General features: G+C 42.7%; 1 protein-coding gene across 1 annotated transcript in view; it reads left to right on the forward strand.

Moving 5' to 3' along the window:
• Positions 1-18,513, forward strand: part of LOC124788651 (monocarboxylate transporter 13-like) — a 78,588-nt gene that overhangs the window by 32,316 nt on the left and 27,759 nt on the right. The window contains exons 4-5 of the mRNA XM_047255927.1: positions 5,943-6,430; positions 17,799-17,929. Of these exons, the coding sequence (XP_047111883.1) occupies positions 5,943-6,430; positions 17,799-17,929 (619 nt within the window). The remainder of the gene's footprint in view (positions 1-5,942; positions 6,431-17,798; positions 17,930-18,513) is intronic.

An 18,513-nucleotide genomic window follows, 5' to 3' on the forward strand; every position in this document is an offset into this window, starting at 1 on the left:
TTATACGTCTGGGTCTAATTTGGAACACTTGTATAAATTAAATTTTAATCCAGGCTACTGTCTTCATTTGCATTAATACATATATGTTAATTTTAGGTTGAAAACATGAATGGAGTCTGTAATGACCTTCATGTCTACGGGACGCTAAACCAAATCTTCCTTCCTTCCTCCTATGAATGAAAATCACAGCACTGATACAAACGCTGAAACTCGTGCAGGATATCCATAAATTAAAATTTGTGGTAAGATCTTATGGGACCACGCTTCTTAGGTCATCGGTCCGTAAGCTTACACACACTACTTAATCTAAACTAAACTAACCTACGCTATGGACAACACTCACACCCATGCCGAGGGAGGTCTGCAACCTCCGACGGGGGGAGTCGCGCGGACCATTACAAGACGCCTCAAACCACGCGGCTACCCCGCGCGGCAGTGTCCCATAACAGCTGTTTCTGTTAGAAGTGAAATCGATACACCAGTTTAAAGTCACAGGAAAGAAGAGTCAAGAAATAAAATAAAATTGTGAAAAAAGGATAATTACAAAACAAAGTAGCTTCATTGTCAACTGAAGCTAAAAGCAGTGGCAGTTCACAGCTTGCACATGTCAACAAAATTGAATTTAAAAGCTCATATGAATTCATTTCATTAGCATTTCCTTTCGTAAAAATTTTTATTTAGTCGGTTAGATTACTTTCGTTCGTTAGAATGTCAATTTCGAGACGTTGCAGTAAGCAGATATCGTTTCGCGTTTACTCTGTTTCAATATGGCGTAGAGCGCAACGCTTGACTTAAAATCGAAGGCGTCGTCCTCTGCTTTCCTTTCTGTATACTCTCTATTCTGTGGTGGTGGTAAGAACCACCTGCCTATCAGAATGGTTGGGGTGGGGCTGTAGCCCACGATGCGAGAATACCCATTCTTCAGTCATCTAGTATTTGAAGATGAAAGCACTTCCAGATTTCTAAAAAAACTTTACGAAACTTTTTCTCGCTGACTACACCCACAAAATGACGAAAGTAAAAAACTTTGTCGGTTACTACATTTTCACTGTTCAAGCAGTAAAACTGTCTCATAATGCATGACGTTTTAGTTCATTATTTCTTTTCTATTAACTGTATTCACGACATATTTTGCAGTCACTATTCACATATACCCATGAAAGTACCGGGTAAATTACATCATTGCACGACACTTTGTTCAGGAGGTACGACGTCCTAAACACAGAATGTGTGGAAAACTATTGCATGAAGCAAGACTTTAAAATTTATCACATCGTTGCTACTGACTCAACTCGTAACAGTTTTCGCAGGCATCATCCACATTTGCCATTGAATGTACCTACAAAAATATATCGTTGTACCACACGTAGTTCAGGAGATATGACGTCAAATATTGAGATGCGTGAAAAACTGCCACGTCATGCATGGCGTTTTAATTTATTATTTCTTTGCCCTGGCTCTATACGTGACACATTCTGCAGCCAGTATTCACATACGCCGCTGAATGTATCTGCAGAATTATATCATTTTAATATTACAAATGCGAAAATAATTCTCTCCTTTACGATTTCACGATTAAATCGATAGCTTGGACGCTGAGGAACAACATAGGCTACTTTATAAATTCTGTAATACTCATATTCATTGGTTTGAAGAATATAACGCGAAATATGCAACAGTAATCACTCTTTAAAAGATCTGTTTACTCTGATTTTCGAACTTTATCATATTTGTGAAAATGCTTTTAATGTTGATATCTTCTTCGTAATACGACTCAACATAATAAATACAGTGTTTATACAATCTTCTACGAGTTTAATCCATACTTTCATACTAATAAGAGTCACAAATCCGTCACACTTTAGCCACTGAGCGTCGTGCGTCCCTTATAACTTCTTTCTTGCGTTCGAATTCCCGCGAATATCTCATGAACACGCCATTGGGTAGCGCAGGGTACTTATAAGGCAGTAGCCGTGAGCAATGCCGGGATTGTGAGTTCGGAAAAAAAGAGATAGAGAGAGAAAGTCGGTAGAGCATCAGACTCTTAATCTCAGGGTCGTTTGTTCGGTCCCCACGTTGGGCGTCGCAGAATTTTGTTTCCACGTTGATGCTAGCTGTCTCCTCTCTCGTGAGCCTTGCGTAATGGACGTAACCGCTTACGACGTTGCCTAGCTGCGTATCAATATCAGAGGCATAGTATTTGAATCTGAAAGTGATTCGTAAAGCGAAATAAATGTGTTGTTTTGGAATTGTAAGTGTATATTGGTATCGTATGAGATGTGTAGAAAACAGCAGCTGTGCTCATTAAACGCAAATAATGGTCACAAATATGGTGCGTTTTCAGCTGAAGGGCTACTAGTACGTAAGAACGAAGTACCCGAAAATTGAGCTAGAAGGCAATACAAAGGAAAAAAAGTTGGTAGAGCGGTCGACTGTAGCAGAGGATCCACAGTTATTCATAGGTCGCTGGTTCAAATCCGGCCCAGAGGACTGTTTTTTCTAATCTCAGGAGCAAAGAGGCTCCAGAGCATGCCCACTGAGTCAGGACTTTCCTACCTTTTAAACATATTTTAAAGGACATTCATTTGCTCAGCTTGTAATAGCTAGCTGATAATCAAGGGATTCGTAGCCTTCGTAGGATAAAAAAAAAATTATTATGTGGTTAGCGTAACTGTTCCACGCTCAGGGGTTCCCATGTTCAGTTCCCCCTGGAGTTGCATTTTTTTTCTGCTCGCGTTTAAATGTTTATGTTGTTCACATCATCATTTTATCATCGTCCACGTGCAAGTCACCGAAGCTGCGTCAGATACAAAGATTTACACCAACTCCCGAATATCCCAAACGGGCTCCCTAGGCCAATAAAGCCAGGCGCACATCTCATTTCATTTTACTGATACGCGAGCGTAGCCGTGGGTAGCAGCTGCCATACAGTGCTTGCACAGTCCTCAACGTGTTTAATCCACGCCAATCTACATTTCCATACTGAAATTATAAATGCGATAGTAGCTCTGTTACAGTTTCACGAATAAACCACTGAAATTTGACGTGAGATAGCTTCAGTCCTGATAAAGAAGATGGGCTACTTTACTTTACAAACTATGTAGTACGAGATATTTATTGATTTGAAAAACATTACGCAAATTAATAAAAATATTTACTCTTTGAAAAAGCCATTTACTGTTCCACTTTTAACTTCATCGTCGTTGTGAAAATGCATTTATTGTTTGATATGGTCTACGTAGTATAATTCAACGTAATCAATACAACGTTTGTCCAATTCTCAACGTGTTTAATCCATACTTCCATGTTGTTGTTGTGGTCTTCAGTCCTGAGACTGGTTTGATGCAGCTCTCCATGCTACTCTATCCTGTGCAAGTTTCTTCATCTCCCAGTACCTGCTGCAGCCTACATCCTTCTGAATATGCTTAGTGTATTCATCTCTTGGTCTCCCTCTACGATTTTTACCCTCCACGCTGCCCTCCAATACCAAATTGGAGATCCCTTGATGCCTCAGAACATGTCCTACCAACCGATCTCTTCTTCTAGTCAAGTTGTGCCACAAACTCCTCTTCTCCCCAATTCTATTCAATACCTCCTCATTAGTTATGTGATCTACCCATCTAATCTTCAGCATTCTTCTGTAGCACCACATTTCGAAAGCTTCTATTCTCTTCTTGTCCAAACTATTTATCGTCCATGTTTCACTTCCATACATGGCTACACTCCATACAAATACTTTCAGACTAATATCAATATTATTAATTGCGAAAGTAACTCTCTCTGTCACGTTTTCACGATTCTACCAGTGAATCGATTCCGGTCGTATTTGGTATGGAGAGAGCTTGAACCCTGAGGAAGACCATGTCTTACTTTAGAAAGTAGTATCTTTTTGAGTATTATTAACATTTTTAAATATAGAGTATACCAGTGGTATGCAAACGATGCTGGCGGGGTGGTGGGGGACTCTTAGTATCTATAGATAATTCCGTGACAGTGCACATCCAGTGCTGTTATGCACTGGTTTCTGATATTGAGTTCCTACACCACCTTGCATAACTGGAGACTTTTGGTGGAGATCCGACAAGAAAATCTGGCGGTAAGCACGCGAAACATATTTAGAACTTTTACTAGAAGCCTCGCAAACGTAAGTCCGATTTGAGACATATACTATATGATCAAAAGTATCCGGGCGCCCCCAGAAACGTACGTGTTCATTTTAGGTGCATTGTGCTGCCACCTACTGCCAGGTATTCCGTACCAGTGACCTCAGTAGTCATTAGACATCGTGAGAGAGCAGGATGGGGCGCTCCGCGGAACTCACGGACTTTGAACGTGGTCAGGTGATTGGGTGTCGCTTGTGTCATACGTCTGTACGCGAGATTTCCACACTCCTAAACATCCCTACGTCCGATGATTCCGATGTGACAGTGAAGTGGAAACGTGAAGGGACACGTACAGAACAGTCCGACCTCGTCTGTTGACTGACAGAACCGCCGACAGTTGACGAGGATCGTAATGTGTAGTAGGCAGACATCTATCCAGACCGTCACAGAGGAATTCCAAACTGCATCTGGATCCACTGCAAGTACTATGACAGTTAGGCGGGAGGTGAGAAAACTTGTATTTCATGGTCGAGCGGCTGCTTATAAGCCTCACATCACGCCGGTAAATGCCAAACGACGCCTCGCTTGGTGTAAGGAGCGTAAAAATTGGACGATTGAACAGTGGAAAAACGTTGTGTGGAGTGACGAATCGCGGTACACAATGTGGCGATCCAATGGTAGGGTATGAGTATGGCAAATGCCCGGTGAACGTCATCGGCCAGAGTGTGTAGTGCCAACAGTAAAATGCGAAGGCGGTGGTGTTATGGTGTGGTCGTGTTTTTCATGGAGGGGGCTTGCACCCCTTGTCGTTTTGCGTGGCACTATCACAGCAGAGGCCTACATTGCTTCCCACTGTTGAAGAGCAATTCGGGGATGGCGATTGCATCTTTCAGCAAGATCGAGCTCCTGCTCATAATGTACGGCCTGTGGCAGAATGATTACACGATAACAACATCCCAGTAATGGACTAGCCTGCAGAGAGGTCTGACCCAAATCCTATAGAACACCTTTGGGATATTCTGGAACGCCTACTTCGTGCCAGGTGGAGAAGGAAGAGATTGACAGAGGTTGGGGAGAGGGGTGTGAACAGAGAGAGGGGAGAGGAAGAAGTGGACAGAGAAAGGAAAGTGGAGGAGATGGACACAGACAGGGGCGGGAGAGACAGGCAGAGATTGGGAAGAAGGAGATGAACAGACTGAGGGGGAGGAGAAAATGGACAGAGAACGGAAAGAAGAAGAGATGGACAGAGAAGGATTAAATGAGACTGGCAAATGGAGGCAGAGGATGAGTTGGAATTAGGGAGGGGTGGAGAGGATTGACAGAGAGGGAGGAGCATACGGACAAAAATAGAAGGGGGGGGGAGACGGAGATGGACATATAGGGGAAAGGGAGGAGGAGACTTAAAAAGAGAGGGGGAGGAGAATTTGGAATTGAGAGGGAAGTAGCAGATGGACAGAGGGGCAGGAGTAGACTGATAGAAGTTGGGGTGGAGGAGGTGGAGAGAGAAAGGGGGCTGGTGGAGATGGACAGAGAGAGGAAGAAGGAAGAGTTGAACTAATAGAAGATTGGAATGAACACGTACCCAGGCAATGCCAGGTACTCAGCTAGCATAATATGTTATAGCCAATACATTTTATTTATACACTTTAGTAAACTGAGTCTAATTCCGTTCTGTTCATTAAGAGGTCTGAGAGCTCATTAGGTGCGAACTAACTGATTATCACCAGTGTTGGACATGGAGTCCCAGCTACCTCCATTGTACCACTTAGTTGAACCGCTACAGCACACAAGTCGTAAGTATTCCCACGCCATGTACAGTGGATGGTGTCCTCGTTGCAGGTATTGGCCTGGGGCTGGTGATGCCCGCGGCCTTCACGTGCTTCAACAGCTACTTCGAGCGCAGGAGGACGTTCGCCATGGGCCTGGTGCAGCTGGCGGTCGGTCTGGGCACGGTCGGCATCCCGTTCATGGCTCAGCAGTTGGTCGCCGCCATAGGCTTCAGGACCACGCAGGGTGTGCTGTGCGCCATCAGCGCCTTGCTGTTTCCTGGAATTGCAGTGATGAGGCCGATTAAACACGCGGAAAAGCGTGACGACCGCGGAAGCAAGCTAAACCCCGTGTCACAAAACAGTAAAACAGTGGAAACTTTCGCAGAAAAGGAGACCGATACCAAAAATGGCCCGGCGGTAGATTACGCGGACGGGAATATCATTAACGCACAGAAGATGAAACCTGAAAATCATAGTAGCCCAGATGTGTTGGGCAACGATGTCAAATCATTAGAAAAAGGAAAGCAAGATCTTGTGGAAAAGGAAACAAACTTTACGGTAAGAATTTCAAACAGGTAAGTCATTATTAAAACTTATCACTCACATAAAATAGTAACCAAAACCTGGTGCACACAGACGCTTCTAGAAAAAGTAGTAGCTCTTTATTCTTGCATATTATCTACGGCTGGCGCCGCTTCTCCGCAACTAGTCGCCATCTTCTTCTGTCTTGACTTCGCCCATCATTCATATTCTTTGCTTCCACAGTTATACCTATCCATATTCATCCATTGTCGGATTAAGTCATTTCTTGTCCTACCCAAGCTAGTACAGCTTGAGTTTCATCTTAAATAATCCATCTCAGTGGTAAGAGCTTTCTTTTTTCTTTTTTTTTTACGTCTCACGCTTCTGCTCCATACAAAACTACACTCCGGTCTATAGTCTTATACACTCTCTTCTTCGTTGTTCTTTTTATCTTTTTGTTCCACAGAGCAGAGTTCATTGCCCTTGTTACAACTCTATTAATCCTACTTAGGATTCCATCATTACTTCTGCCCTGTTTATTAAACAATACTCCAAGATATTTTGCAGTTTCCATATCTAGAATTACTTCTCCATCCAAATTATTTACTTTTTCCGTTCCAACCAACAAGTACTCATACTTCTTCGTGTTCGTCTTCAGGTCAGACTTATTGCACTCCTCTTTAAGCTTCCTTATCATTTACCTGAGATCATTTCCACTTTCTACTTGTACAACCTTTCATCTACAAAATATAGGCAAAATCTATTGCTGTTCTCAACTGTCACTCCCATAACCTGGAATTTTCTGTGCCAAGTCTGCAAGAAGAGACCCATATCCTGGTGCCTTTCTCATCTTAAGGCTCCTCACAGCCTGCTGAAAAACTTTTATGTCTCAACGTCATAACTCCTCCTGTTGCAGCATCTCGCAACTATGTGAAAACTCAGGCCGATTTTCCTGGAATAAGTTCTTAAAATGCGTTTCCCATTGACAATGACTAATACTATTATGATGTTGCTCGTCACTAGTTGACACTCGCATTGACTTGATCGTTCTTCATGCTTCAGCTCTACGAGCCTCACCAACCATCCTCTCTACATTTCCACCAATTTCTTCTCACGCCTTGTTTCCCATTTTAACACTTCTCTTTTTACTTCCCTCTATAGAGTCCTGTATCTATCTCTGACTGTCATTCAGATTCAGGGTCCCAGGCTGGTCAGCATATTGCGACCTCTTCTGTTCGCCATCACGTGGGACAGTTAGAACAATATGAAATTCATGCATTATAAGAGTCGTGACTAAATACGGGAATAAGATTTCAAACAAAGAAAATTACATTACCAGAGTACCAAATTTTAATAATGATACCCTGAGCTTTGGCAATACGTTGTTCACATCAAGGCATCAAAGTAGAGAAGGCATTTCTTCTGAAATGTTAACGCCCCTTCGACGTGTTGTTCATTGGAGACAAAGTACACAGATTGATTCGACTAGGATGGCGAAGGAAATTAGTCTTACCCATGGATTAGAAGAAATTCTTTCATTTGCCTTTGACGATTGAGCAAAAGTTTGAAACACCAAACTGGAATAACAAGACAGAAAACTTCTCTGTGTCAAAAATTAACCCACTATCATTACCACTTTCAAATAACTTCCGGGAATTCAGCCAGGTAACACTTTCAGCAACCGCCGATATTTCGGCGGGAGAACACCCCGCCATTTTCAAGGCAAACTGCAACGGACAGGCGACGTACATGCAAATTTAATACCTCGGTTCTCGGACCCAAGCAGGAAAGATAACACACACACACTGAACACTAGTGCCACCAAAGATGGCCAAAGTCAGAGCTATCGATAGTGAGACTATGAATTCGCAGGTGAGGTAGCATTGAGTCTGTCCCTCTGTTTCTTGACAAGGGAGAGAGCCGGATTCCAAACAGAGTTTAAACAGAAACCTCCATCCCTGTTAACAAGGTTGCTCGCTAATTTAATCTCAACTGCCTCCCGAATCACACTGTCCCAATAGCTGGACGTGCATGCCAATATCTCGGTGTTATTATATAACATGGAGTGACCAGTATCCAAGCAATGTTCGGCAATAGCAGATCTATTTGGCTGCTGTAATCGTGTGTGCCGTTTATGCTCAGTACATCTGTCCTCCACGGTCCTGATAGTTTGACCAATATATGCCATGCCGCAGCTACAAGGGACACGATATACACCCGCCTTACGCAGTCCAAGATCATCCTTAACGGAACTCAAAAGTGCTCTAATTTTAGATGGAGGTCGGAAAACACATTTCACATCGTATTTCCGTAAAATACGACCGATCTTATTGGACGTGTTTCCTACGTAAGGCAAGAAGGCTGTAGACTTAGGTGTTGACTCAGAATTATCAATCACCTGATGTACAGTTGGTCGATAGCGCAACGCACGTTCAATCTGTCTATCACTGTAACCATTTTGACGAAATGTAACTTCAAGATGGGACAGCTCAGCTGGCAAAGTCTCAGCGTCAGAAACGATATGTGCCCTGTGTACCAAGGTACGAAGTACCCCTTCACGCTGAGCCGAATGGTGACAACTATTAGCTTGTAAGTACAAGTCGGTGTGAGTACGTTTCCTGTAGACAGCATGTCCCAATGATCCATCATCCCTCCTCCTAACCAACACGTCGAGAAAGGGAAGGCAACCATCCTTTTCCACCTCCATCGTAAAACGAATGTTCGGGTGGATCGAGTTCAGATGTTCTAGAAAGACATTCAAATTCTCCCTGCCGTGAGGCCAAACAACGAAGGTATCGTCAACGTATCTATAGAAACAGGCGGGTTTTAAAGGTGCCGACTCCAATGCACGTTCCTCGAAGTCTTCCATAAACAAATTTGCGATCACAGGAGACAACGGACTACCCATCGCAACTCCATCTGTCTGCTCGTAATACTGGTCATTAAATAAAAAATAAGTGGATGTCAACACATGCCTAAAGAGATTAGTTAAATCAGCACCAAACCTGGCTTCAATTAACCGCAACGAATCAGACAGAGGAACACGAGTGAAGAGAGAGACCACATCGAAACTCACTAAAATATCAGAGTCATTCAGCCTCAGTCCCTCCAAACGACGTAAAAAATCAGCTGAGTTCCTGATATGATGTTCACACCGTCCTACTTGTGGACTCAACAGAGATGCAAGATGCTTGGATACACGATATGTCGGGGCGCCGATGTTACTCACTATAGGACGGAAAGGAACCAGTATTACGAGCAGACAGATGGAGTTGCGATGGGTAGTCCGTTGCCTCCTGTGATCGCAAATTTGTTTATGGAAGACTTCGAGGAACGTGCATTGGAGTCGGCACCTTTAAAACCCGCCTGTTTCTATAGATACGTTGACGATACCTTCGTTGTTTGGCCTCACGGTAGGGAGAATTTGAATGTCTTTCTAGAACATCTGAACTCGATCCACCCGAACATTCGTTTTACGATGGAGGTGGAAAAGGATGGTTGCCTTCCCTTTCTCGACGTGTTGGTTAGGAGGAGGGATGATGGATCATTGGGACATGCTGTCTACAGGAAACGTACTCACACCGACTTGTACTTACAAGCTAATAGTTGTCACCATTCGGCTCAGCGTGAAGGGGTACTTCGTACCTTGGTACACAGGGCACATATCGTTTCTGACGCTGAGACTTTGCCAGCTGAGCTGTCCCATCTTGAAGTTACATTTCGTCAAAATGGTTACAGTGATAGACAGATTGAACGTGCGTTGCGCTATCGACCAACTGTACATCAGGTGATTGATAATTCTGAGTCAACACCTAAGTCTACAGCCTTCTTGCCTTACGTAGGAAACACGTCCAATAAGATCGGTCGTATTTTACGGAAATACGATGTGAAATGTGTTTTCCGACCTCCATCTAAAATTAGAGCACTTTTGAGTTCCGTTAAGGATGATCTTGGACTGCGTAAGGCGGGTGTATATCGTGTCCCTTGTAGCTGCGGCATGGCATATATTGGTCAAACTATCAGGACCGTGGAGGACAGATGTACTGAGCATAAACGGCACACACGATTACAGCAGCCAAATAGATCTGCTATTGCCGAACATTGCTTGGATACTGGTCACTCCATGTTATATAATAACACCGAGATATTGGCATGCACGTCCAGCTATTGGGACAGTGTGATTCGGGAGGCAGTTGAGATTAAATTAGCGAGCAACCTTGTTAACAGGGATGGAGGTTTCTGTTTAAACTCTGTTTGGAATCCGGCTCTCTCCCTTGTCAAGAAACAGAGGGACAGACTCAATGCTACCTCACCTGCGAATTCATAGTCTCACTATCGATAGCTCTGACTTTGGCCATCTTTGGTGGCACTAGTGTTCAGTGTGTGTGTGTTATCTTTCCTGCTTGGGTCCGAGAACCGAGGTATTAAATTTGCATGTACGTCGCCTGTCCGTTGCAGTTTGCCTTGAAAATGGCGGGGTGTTCTCCCGCCGAAATATCGGCGGTTGCTGAAAGTGTTACCTGGCTGAATTCCCGGAAGTTATTTGAAAGTTGTATACGCCAGGAGAAACTCAGGTCTCATATCATTACCACTATTTCACTTTACACAGTAACTGTGTGGTATTTGGATCTTTTGCGTCAGCTTCTAATATATTTCAAAAAGAGCAAATACGAGGCTCGTAATTATTTAATTAAGTAGACTAACAGAAGTATTATGGTCATGAGAAGATTTTGATTTCGTTTTGAACTACAATTGTCAAATGAAAATATATAAGATCCATTGTTGAATCGAAAACTTGCTGCGTGACTAGGACATCTAAACTCTTTTGAAATCAAACACAAAATAATTAACACATGCGTTCCCAAATTACTGCATTAACACAGTTGAGCAACACACAGAACGCTTTATAAAGAGGTAAAATGTGTCACCAAATATGAAGCTTCTGCCTCAGATCTACTGGGCTGGGTGCTAGCTTGTTAACAGAGCTACGTATGTGGTGAATTTATTTGGTCTGCTTATCACAAAGTGCTGGCGCCTCACTACTTTGTTGGTGCAATTAGTCGTCCGCGTTAGTTCTTTGGAGTGGGGATAACGGACAGCGATCCCCTGTCGTACCCGTGTTAAATGGTCGGCATATGACAGGTGAACTGGCATCCCACTAGCGCCGTAATGTAACAATAACCGCCCCACTGCCGAGTGGGTATGGACCAGTTGCAAAATATGACTAGTAGCTGCGTCTGCTCAGACACTGAAGATTTAGTGGTTGATTGGCAAGACACCAAATTTGTGATTTTCGATTTTCACTGTACAACACACAAAGCTACTTGCATAGTATGTCTCGTAAGACTCCGTCACACGTATGCAAGCCAAAGAGGCTAATACATGCAAGCCCACTTAACTGCCACCCAAGTCACATTGCGATTCGTCAGTGCTCAATGCAGCGCGATCTCATCTCATCTCATTTAATTATAATTCTGACAGTGTGTCAGAATGGGGGCGACCGGAAGTGCAATAAACAAAGAAAAAAATTTCAAAAAGCCAATGTCGCTAGTAAAGGATTTATTTCGATAACCGGTTTCGGTAAGATTATGTTACCTTCATTTGTATCTGCAATGGGTAGAATCAAGTTGACAGGATAAATAGGGTTGCAAGTCAAGTACAACAATATACAAACTTAATTGTTCGTACGCTAGGAAAAGTAACATAACTCACGCACTACAAATTCGCATGAGCTCCTCCAACTGTGCTTTGTTTTGTGTCACATCTCGAATATTCATATGAAGATCACGAAAATCAACGGATATCGGAATGTCAAATTTAAAATAAAGAGTATGTACAAACATAAGAATAGAGGGCCGAACCAAGTCCTCGTGATTATACAACAGCTGCCTACAGACTGAGATGCGACCACATCTACTGTTTGATAAATCCATCAGGTGGTACTGCGGTAGCACAATTTGGATTCGTTTTGTGTAAAGCAAAGGCATGTATATACAACACCAAATAATTGTTAATATGCTAATTGAAGAAAGAAATTTGAAAAAAACGTTATTTACATACAATCCAAATCAAACTCCTTGCGATATTAAAACAACATTTCTTTTATAAAATGTTTTAGGGAATTCTTAGCAGACTCCATTCTATAAACATGTAAAATTGGTTTATATAATCAGTTTATGACGTAATCCAGTTAGTAATGAAGCCAAACATTCCTCATACTGCATAACATACTTTGGTAAAACAGGCACCAAATCGTCAAATTTGTGTTTAGAACAACAAACTCAGAAACTAAATCTACTATGTGTTCATACAAAATAGAACCTTACACAACTATAGTTGACATAAGGCATAAACGAAAACTCCTGACTAGGAATTGTTTTGCCATTTACACCTGTCATTTCCTCTTCCCCATTGGTGCATCTGGTGCGCTGTTTGCCCGGCCATATTTCCCGCTGACACGCTACTGACATCTCTACACGAGCTCAACGATGTGTTCTAAAACTTAACAGTACCGTAAAAAGTGGTATGAACGCCTCTAGTTACAATTCTTTCATAAAAGTTACTTGTTACCTGTATATATTCCAATACTAGTTGTTTTACTATAACACAACTGTGACTACATTTTCTTTCCTCTATAGTCACTTTCCAAGATTTAATATTAGACAGTGATTGAGAACTGTTTCTTCACTTACTCCAATTACAGTTTCCAGCCCCTTGATGAGCTTCGCACTTTCTTTTTGCTGAAAGGTTCCCTGCTAGCATGCTACCAACCTCACTAAAGCTGTGGCTCTGAGCGCTATGGGACTTAACATCTGAGGTCATCAGTCCCCTAGAACTTAGAACTACTTAAACCTAACTAACCTAAGGACATCACACACATCCATGTCCGGGGCAGGATTCGAACCTGCGACCGTAGCGGTCGGTCGGTTCCAGGCTGAAGCGCCTAGAACTGCTCGGCCACCCCGGCCGGCCACTACAGCTGTCTTGAGATTAGTTCCCAAATTTCCCAACCATAGCGCCACTTATCGCTGGTGTAAATTTATTTTATTTATCATTAGTTTTTTATATATTATCTATTACCCAGTTTGTGTGCAGTTACATTTTCGTTTATGCCTTATGACAACTGCAGTCGTATAAGGTTTTGTTTCATTATTTCATCGTACTTTGGCCCCACCCTGAGACGATTTTCAGGCGCTACGAATCACATTTAAGCATTTACGAGCTCTTTTTATACTGATGCATTCATCATTGTATTACTCGTACATACTGTTCTTGTATTTTTTTAGGACCACAGTAACATGCTGCATGCATGTTATGTTGACATTCGTAGATAATGCGATGATTATAAGCGTATACCACTTTTTGTCTTTAATTTTTAAATTTTTTAAACTTTTCGTTCCTAATTTTCACAGCCATATGTAGCTTCTACTTATCTGTGGTACATTTTTTTTTATGTACAGCCTTCTGAAAAAGCGTACTAAATGCCTGAAATCGCTTAAAGTAATAAAATTTCGATACATACAACTACAGCAACTACAATTATTGAAAATTGATAAAATACTAAATTTTAGCACTGCTGCTGTAGCTAATTGCCGTTTTTTACTCGGTTATTAGTAAAAAATTCATAAAACACTTTTTATAACCGAGTACAAACAAATACCAAAAAATACCGGTTATGCAGAACTAAAATTCCGGTATCTGTTTTAACCGGTCGGTTTTTCCCATCCTTATTTTCCAGCAGTACCCTGCATCTACCGTCGACAATAAACGATGGCTGACAATTTCATCTCTTGTATAAATTCCACACACGTTAATACTGCCAGAGCAGAGCCCAGCTGGCTAGTAGGATACATCACTTCAGGAATTTCTGCACGCCCTCAACATATAGTGAGCGTTTATTGCGATCGTCACTAGAGGAAAACCACGACCATACTTCTGGTGTACTCCGGTGGTAGTCCTCCACCAGTAGTTACCGTTCCGTCCCGAAATCTACAGAGAGCAGAGGTCCACGTGAGGGGCGAGCTGCACTATGACTCGCTTATGCGCTGTTATAATACGAGACAGATTTCGGACGGATACTAATGCTCATGGAATTTGACTCTAGCTGCAGCAGATTCCACCGAATCAAGGTACTGACAGTATAATCTCGGCGCAATACTGTGGTATTTAATGGAGCACAGCAATACTTCTGAGGCAACCGTGACCTGGTCGTACTCAGACATTCTGATATTTCACGTCTTCTCCATTCTGCACTCGACACGCGCCGACCATCAGTGCTACCAGTACAAAATCTACAATAAGTACAGTGACACACGCACTTAAGGAAACGAATCAGATTCTTATGTTTTACTTGCAACTAATTTTCTCCTAGATACTTTACGATTACAACTGTTTCTTGTGACTGATAGCCAAACTACGTGATCAAACAATTATAGACATTTCCGCCTATTTTTCATAATATGTGCCATTTGTTTACATTAAGAATTAACTGCAAGACCCAAGTATATATCTTTTGCGAGTTTCCGAGCATTAATCTTTTGTTTTGTAAGACTTGCTTACTTTCAAAAGCACTGTGGACTAAGAGCGTCATAGAGCCTTACGCACAGGGTCTGGGCAGAAGTACGGGAAAATCACAAACATATCACATTACCATGTCTAATAGTGTGTAGGAAACCCGTTGGCTTTCAGAATAGTTTCCAGTCATACCATTCTTTCTGCAAAATAGTGGCAAGTTCAGGTATAAATGATGCAGCTGGATAGCAATCATACTGCAATCTCTCCAAAGCAGACCACAAAGCCTCAAAGACATTGACACCTAATGACTGTGGTAGCCAGGGGAGATGCGATAATTCATCTTCGTGCTCACAAAACCAGTCACGGATGATGCGAGTTGTGTGAATATCACCGCTGGGGAACAGACATTGTACTCTGGGATGGACCAGATCAGTCAAAATGGTGACATAATCTTTGGCGGTAATGCGACCTTGCATCCACCATACGAGCCCCAACAATTTGCTCCACGTTCAGATTCACTTATCTCCGACATAATGCACTCACAGCTACACAAAACACTGCTCTGACCACTACCGACAATTGAAACGTATAGTGGCCATTGTACAGGTGCCGTTGAGGACCAAATACAACAGCGAAACCTGCAGTCTAGGCTAGACTATACTTACGTTCAAGCATTCATTTCGTACGGCATTTCCATATTTTTTGACGAACCTCCGTATTTTTGAGCAGTAACGGTCCTGTAACGTTCTTTGAGGATACAACCAAAGCTAAATTTGATCTGGTGATTTCTCTTAGTGCTCAGTTCTGTTGCCTAGGAAGTATGCAATCTGGTGATAAAACCAGTCCACTATTTCTTGAGCTCATATTTTGCTCCCTAGGAGTCAGCTGAAAATTGCAACGATCGCATTACGAAAGTCAAAGAATACAGAATCAATTTCGCCGCCGCTTTCAGGTGCCTTTTGGATCTCATGGACAAATACTGAGCATCCCTTAATGTATTTCAGATCTATCTATGGAACTTCTAAAATCCGTATTTATTTTAACACACGCGTTTCGTTTTTTTTTTTTTTATTTAAAAATCGTCATGGTTACATGTTGGCCTATTTTCGGCATACACTTAGAAGTAACGTCTGCATGTATAATTCTAAGTAATTACGCTGCAACTGTGAACACAACTGTGTCATGGAAGCATATAGCTGAAGACTTCAAGCCATGGAAAATCCTACAGAAAGCAGCCATCAAGCAGACGATGCCGAATGACCACACGAGCGCTAAACAAACACATCTATCGGTCCAGTAGCACTATATTTCACTTTTGTAGGGAGCTCTAAAATTCCCTTTTAAACTTCTAGGATTTGTAGAGGGCACTGAGTAGATAATATTTCGAAATGGAACTCATGTCTGCAAACGTACTGTTTCCGTGCTACAACCATTTGAATACACGCCGTCGGCCGTGTGACCGAGCGGTTCTAGGCGCTTCAGTCTGGAACTGCGCGACCGCTACGGTCGCAGGTTCGAATCCTGCCTCGGGCATGGATGTGTGTTATGTCCTTAGGTAAGCTAGGTGTAAGTAGTTCTAAGTTCTAGGGGACTGATGACCTCAGATGTTAAGTCCCATAGCTCTCAGAGCCATTTGAAAACATGCCTGTAAGGCGACCCCTTTTACAAGTAATTTATTAGGCGTGGCCCGGTACATCATCAACATCGAAGTGATTGGTGGTTGATTGGGGGGTGAGGACCAAACAGCGAGGTCGGTCCCATCGGATTAGGAAAAGATGGGGAAGGAAGTCGGCCGTACCCTTTCAATGGAACCATCCTGGCATTTGACGGATGTGATTTAAGAAACAACGGAAAACCTAAATCAGCCGATGGCCGGACGCGGGTTTGAACCGTCGTCCAGTACATCACTTGTTTTATAATTCCAATCATTAATAACCAAAGAAACAGACATGAAACGTATCAGTTTTCCCAGACTCTATTGTTTACAGTTAAACTTACCGTTTTTATCATTTTCAAAAGAGGGTTAGCATTCTGATCCACTGGAAGCAAGGTTCGATGTGGTGACCACCAAGTTCGGTGCACACATTGTATCTGCGAATACTGTTTTGGTACACACGCTCTTTCACACCTGGTGTCTCTGCAGTCTATTCTGCTGCGACCACAATTCGTGCTACCAAATCTTCTTCTGTCTGTACAGGTGTTTCATCAACCAAACTCTTCATTCAAACCATCGACCACGTGAATGAGGCTCGGACTACGACAGTGAGGTAGTACAGCCACCAAACAACGTCAGCCGATCCGACATAAGCACCGTCGCCCCCCTGCCCCCTGCCATGCTCGGCCTGCCACCATTCCCACCCATACCTACCCGCAGTTGAGTTGGCGTAAGTTGATTCCTGTCAGCTGGCAGCCCCCTTGGCAGTTATCAACTACGAAGCGCAAACTGCTGCAGGCGAAAACACTAGTCGTCTACAGAGCTCCGGCAACACAGAGGCGTTGCTATAGAAAAGTTTATAAAACCGCATAATGTGATTGGTCGTAGCAGGCACGCGAAGTTGCTCCACCCAGTCCATTGCAACTGTCAAAGATTCTCTTGCAGCGACTCGAATACAGCAAACACATTTTCAAACGGCTTAGCAGGAAAACGATACGTTTCAGAATATGGATTCCAACTCAAAATATTGTCTATTCAGTCCCCTGTACAAGTCCTAGAATCCTGTATAACTAAAAAATAGCGAACCTTTTCTTTGATGTGAATGAATCGTCCATGACAGTAGTTAACATTCAGAATAATGGTTTGTACATAAAAAATGTCTTTTCACAGCTTATGTCACAATACACGTTTGTGGTCGGGAGGAATGTGTATGAATTCACGAACTTCTGGTTGCAGGACGAGAACAGCGGCAGCAAGAGGGTTCAGCGCAAGGACGCCAGATGGCAGCCACGAGTCTCCGTCACCAGTGTGTCCAGCCTGCCCTTCCCAGACGCTGTGGTCACCACGCCCAAGAAAGCGTCTAAAAGGTTGTAATTCCACCTACTCGATTACTAACTCGAATGCGGCATGTTTGACACGAGAGATATCGGAAATCTGAGTTCAACTCGAGAGCGAAAAAATATGGGCTCCTCTAAAGGAGACACTGGTACCCTAACCGTAAATGCCTTCTCCACGAAGGTGTGTAACTATTTGTAGTTCTCAGCATGATAGAGAACGTTCAGGAATTTGGAAGGAATAGAATTGTTCTGAATTGTTGGCTCAAAGTAGTCTGTCTGTCTGTCTGTCTGCCTGGCAGCGAATGGTGCGAATTTGGTTTGCGAAGATTTTTCTAAGGGTCTAATGGGATGCGAGAGGGAATGGGGAGACAGCAGCCCTAATATGACCTTCCCCAGTTACACCCGTGGACTACAATAAGTACAATAGTAAGCCTGTTTAAGAAAATCTGCCACATTTTTCTGTTTAGATTTGACAGATTACTGCAGTCTGTTTCGCTGTACTGTTGTTTTGAACATGTTTCTTTAACTCATATACAGTATCAGAATTTGAATAATCAGCATCTGTTGAAAATTTCAGAAATGCGTTCTTTACCTAGTGCTTTTAAAGATTTTGC

The sequence above is a fragment of the Schistocerca piceifrons genome, chromosome 3 (assembly GCF_021461385.2).
Source record: "Schistocerca piceifrons isolate TAMUIC-IGC-003096 chromosome 3, iqSchPice1.1, whole genome shotgun sequence".
Lineage (NCBI taxonomy): Eukaryota > Metazoa > Arthropoda > Insecta > Orthoptera > Acrididae > Schistocerca > Schistocerca piceifrons.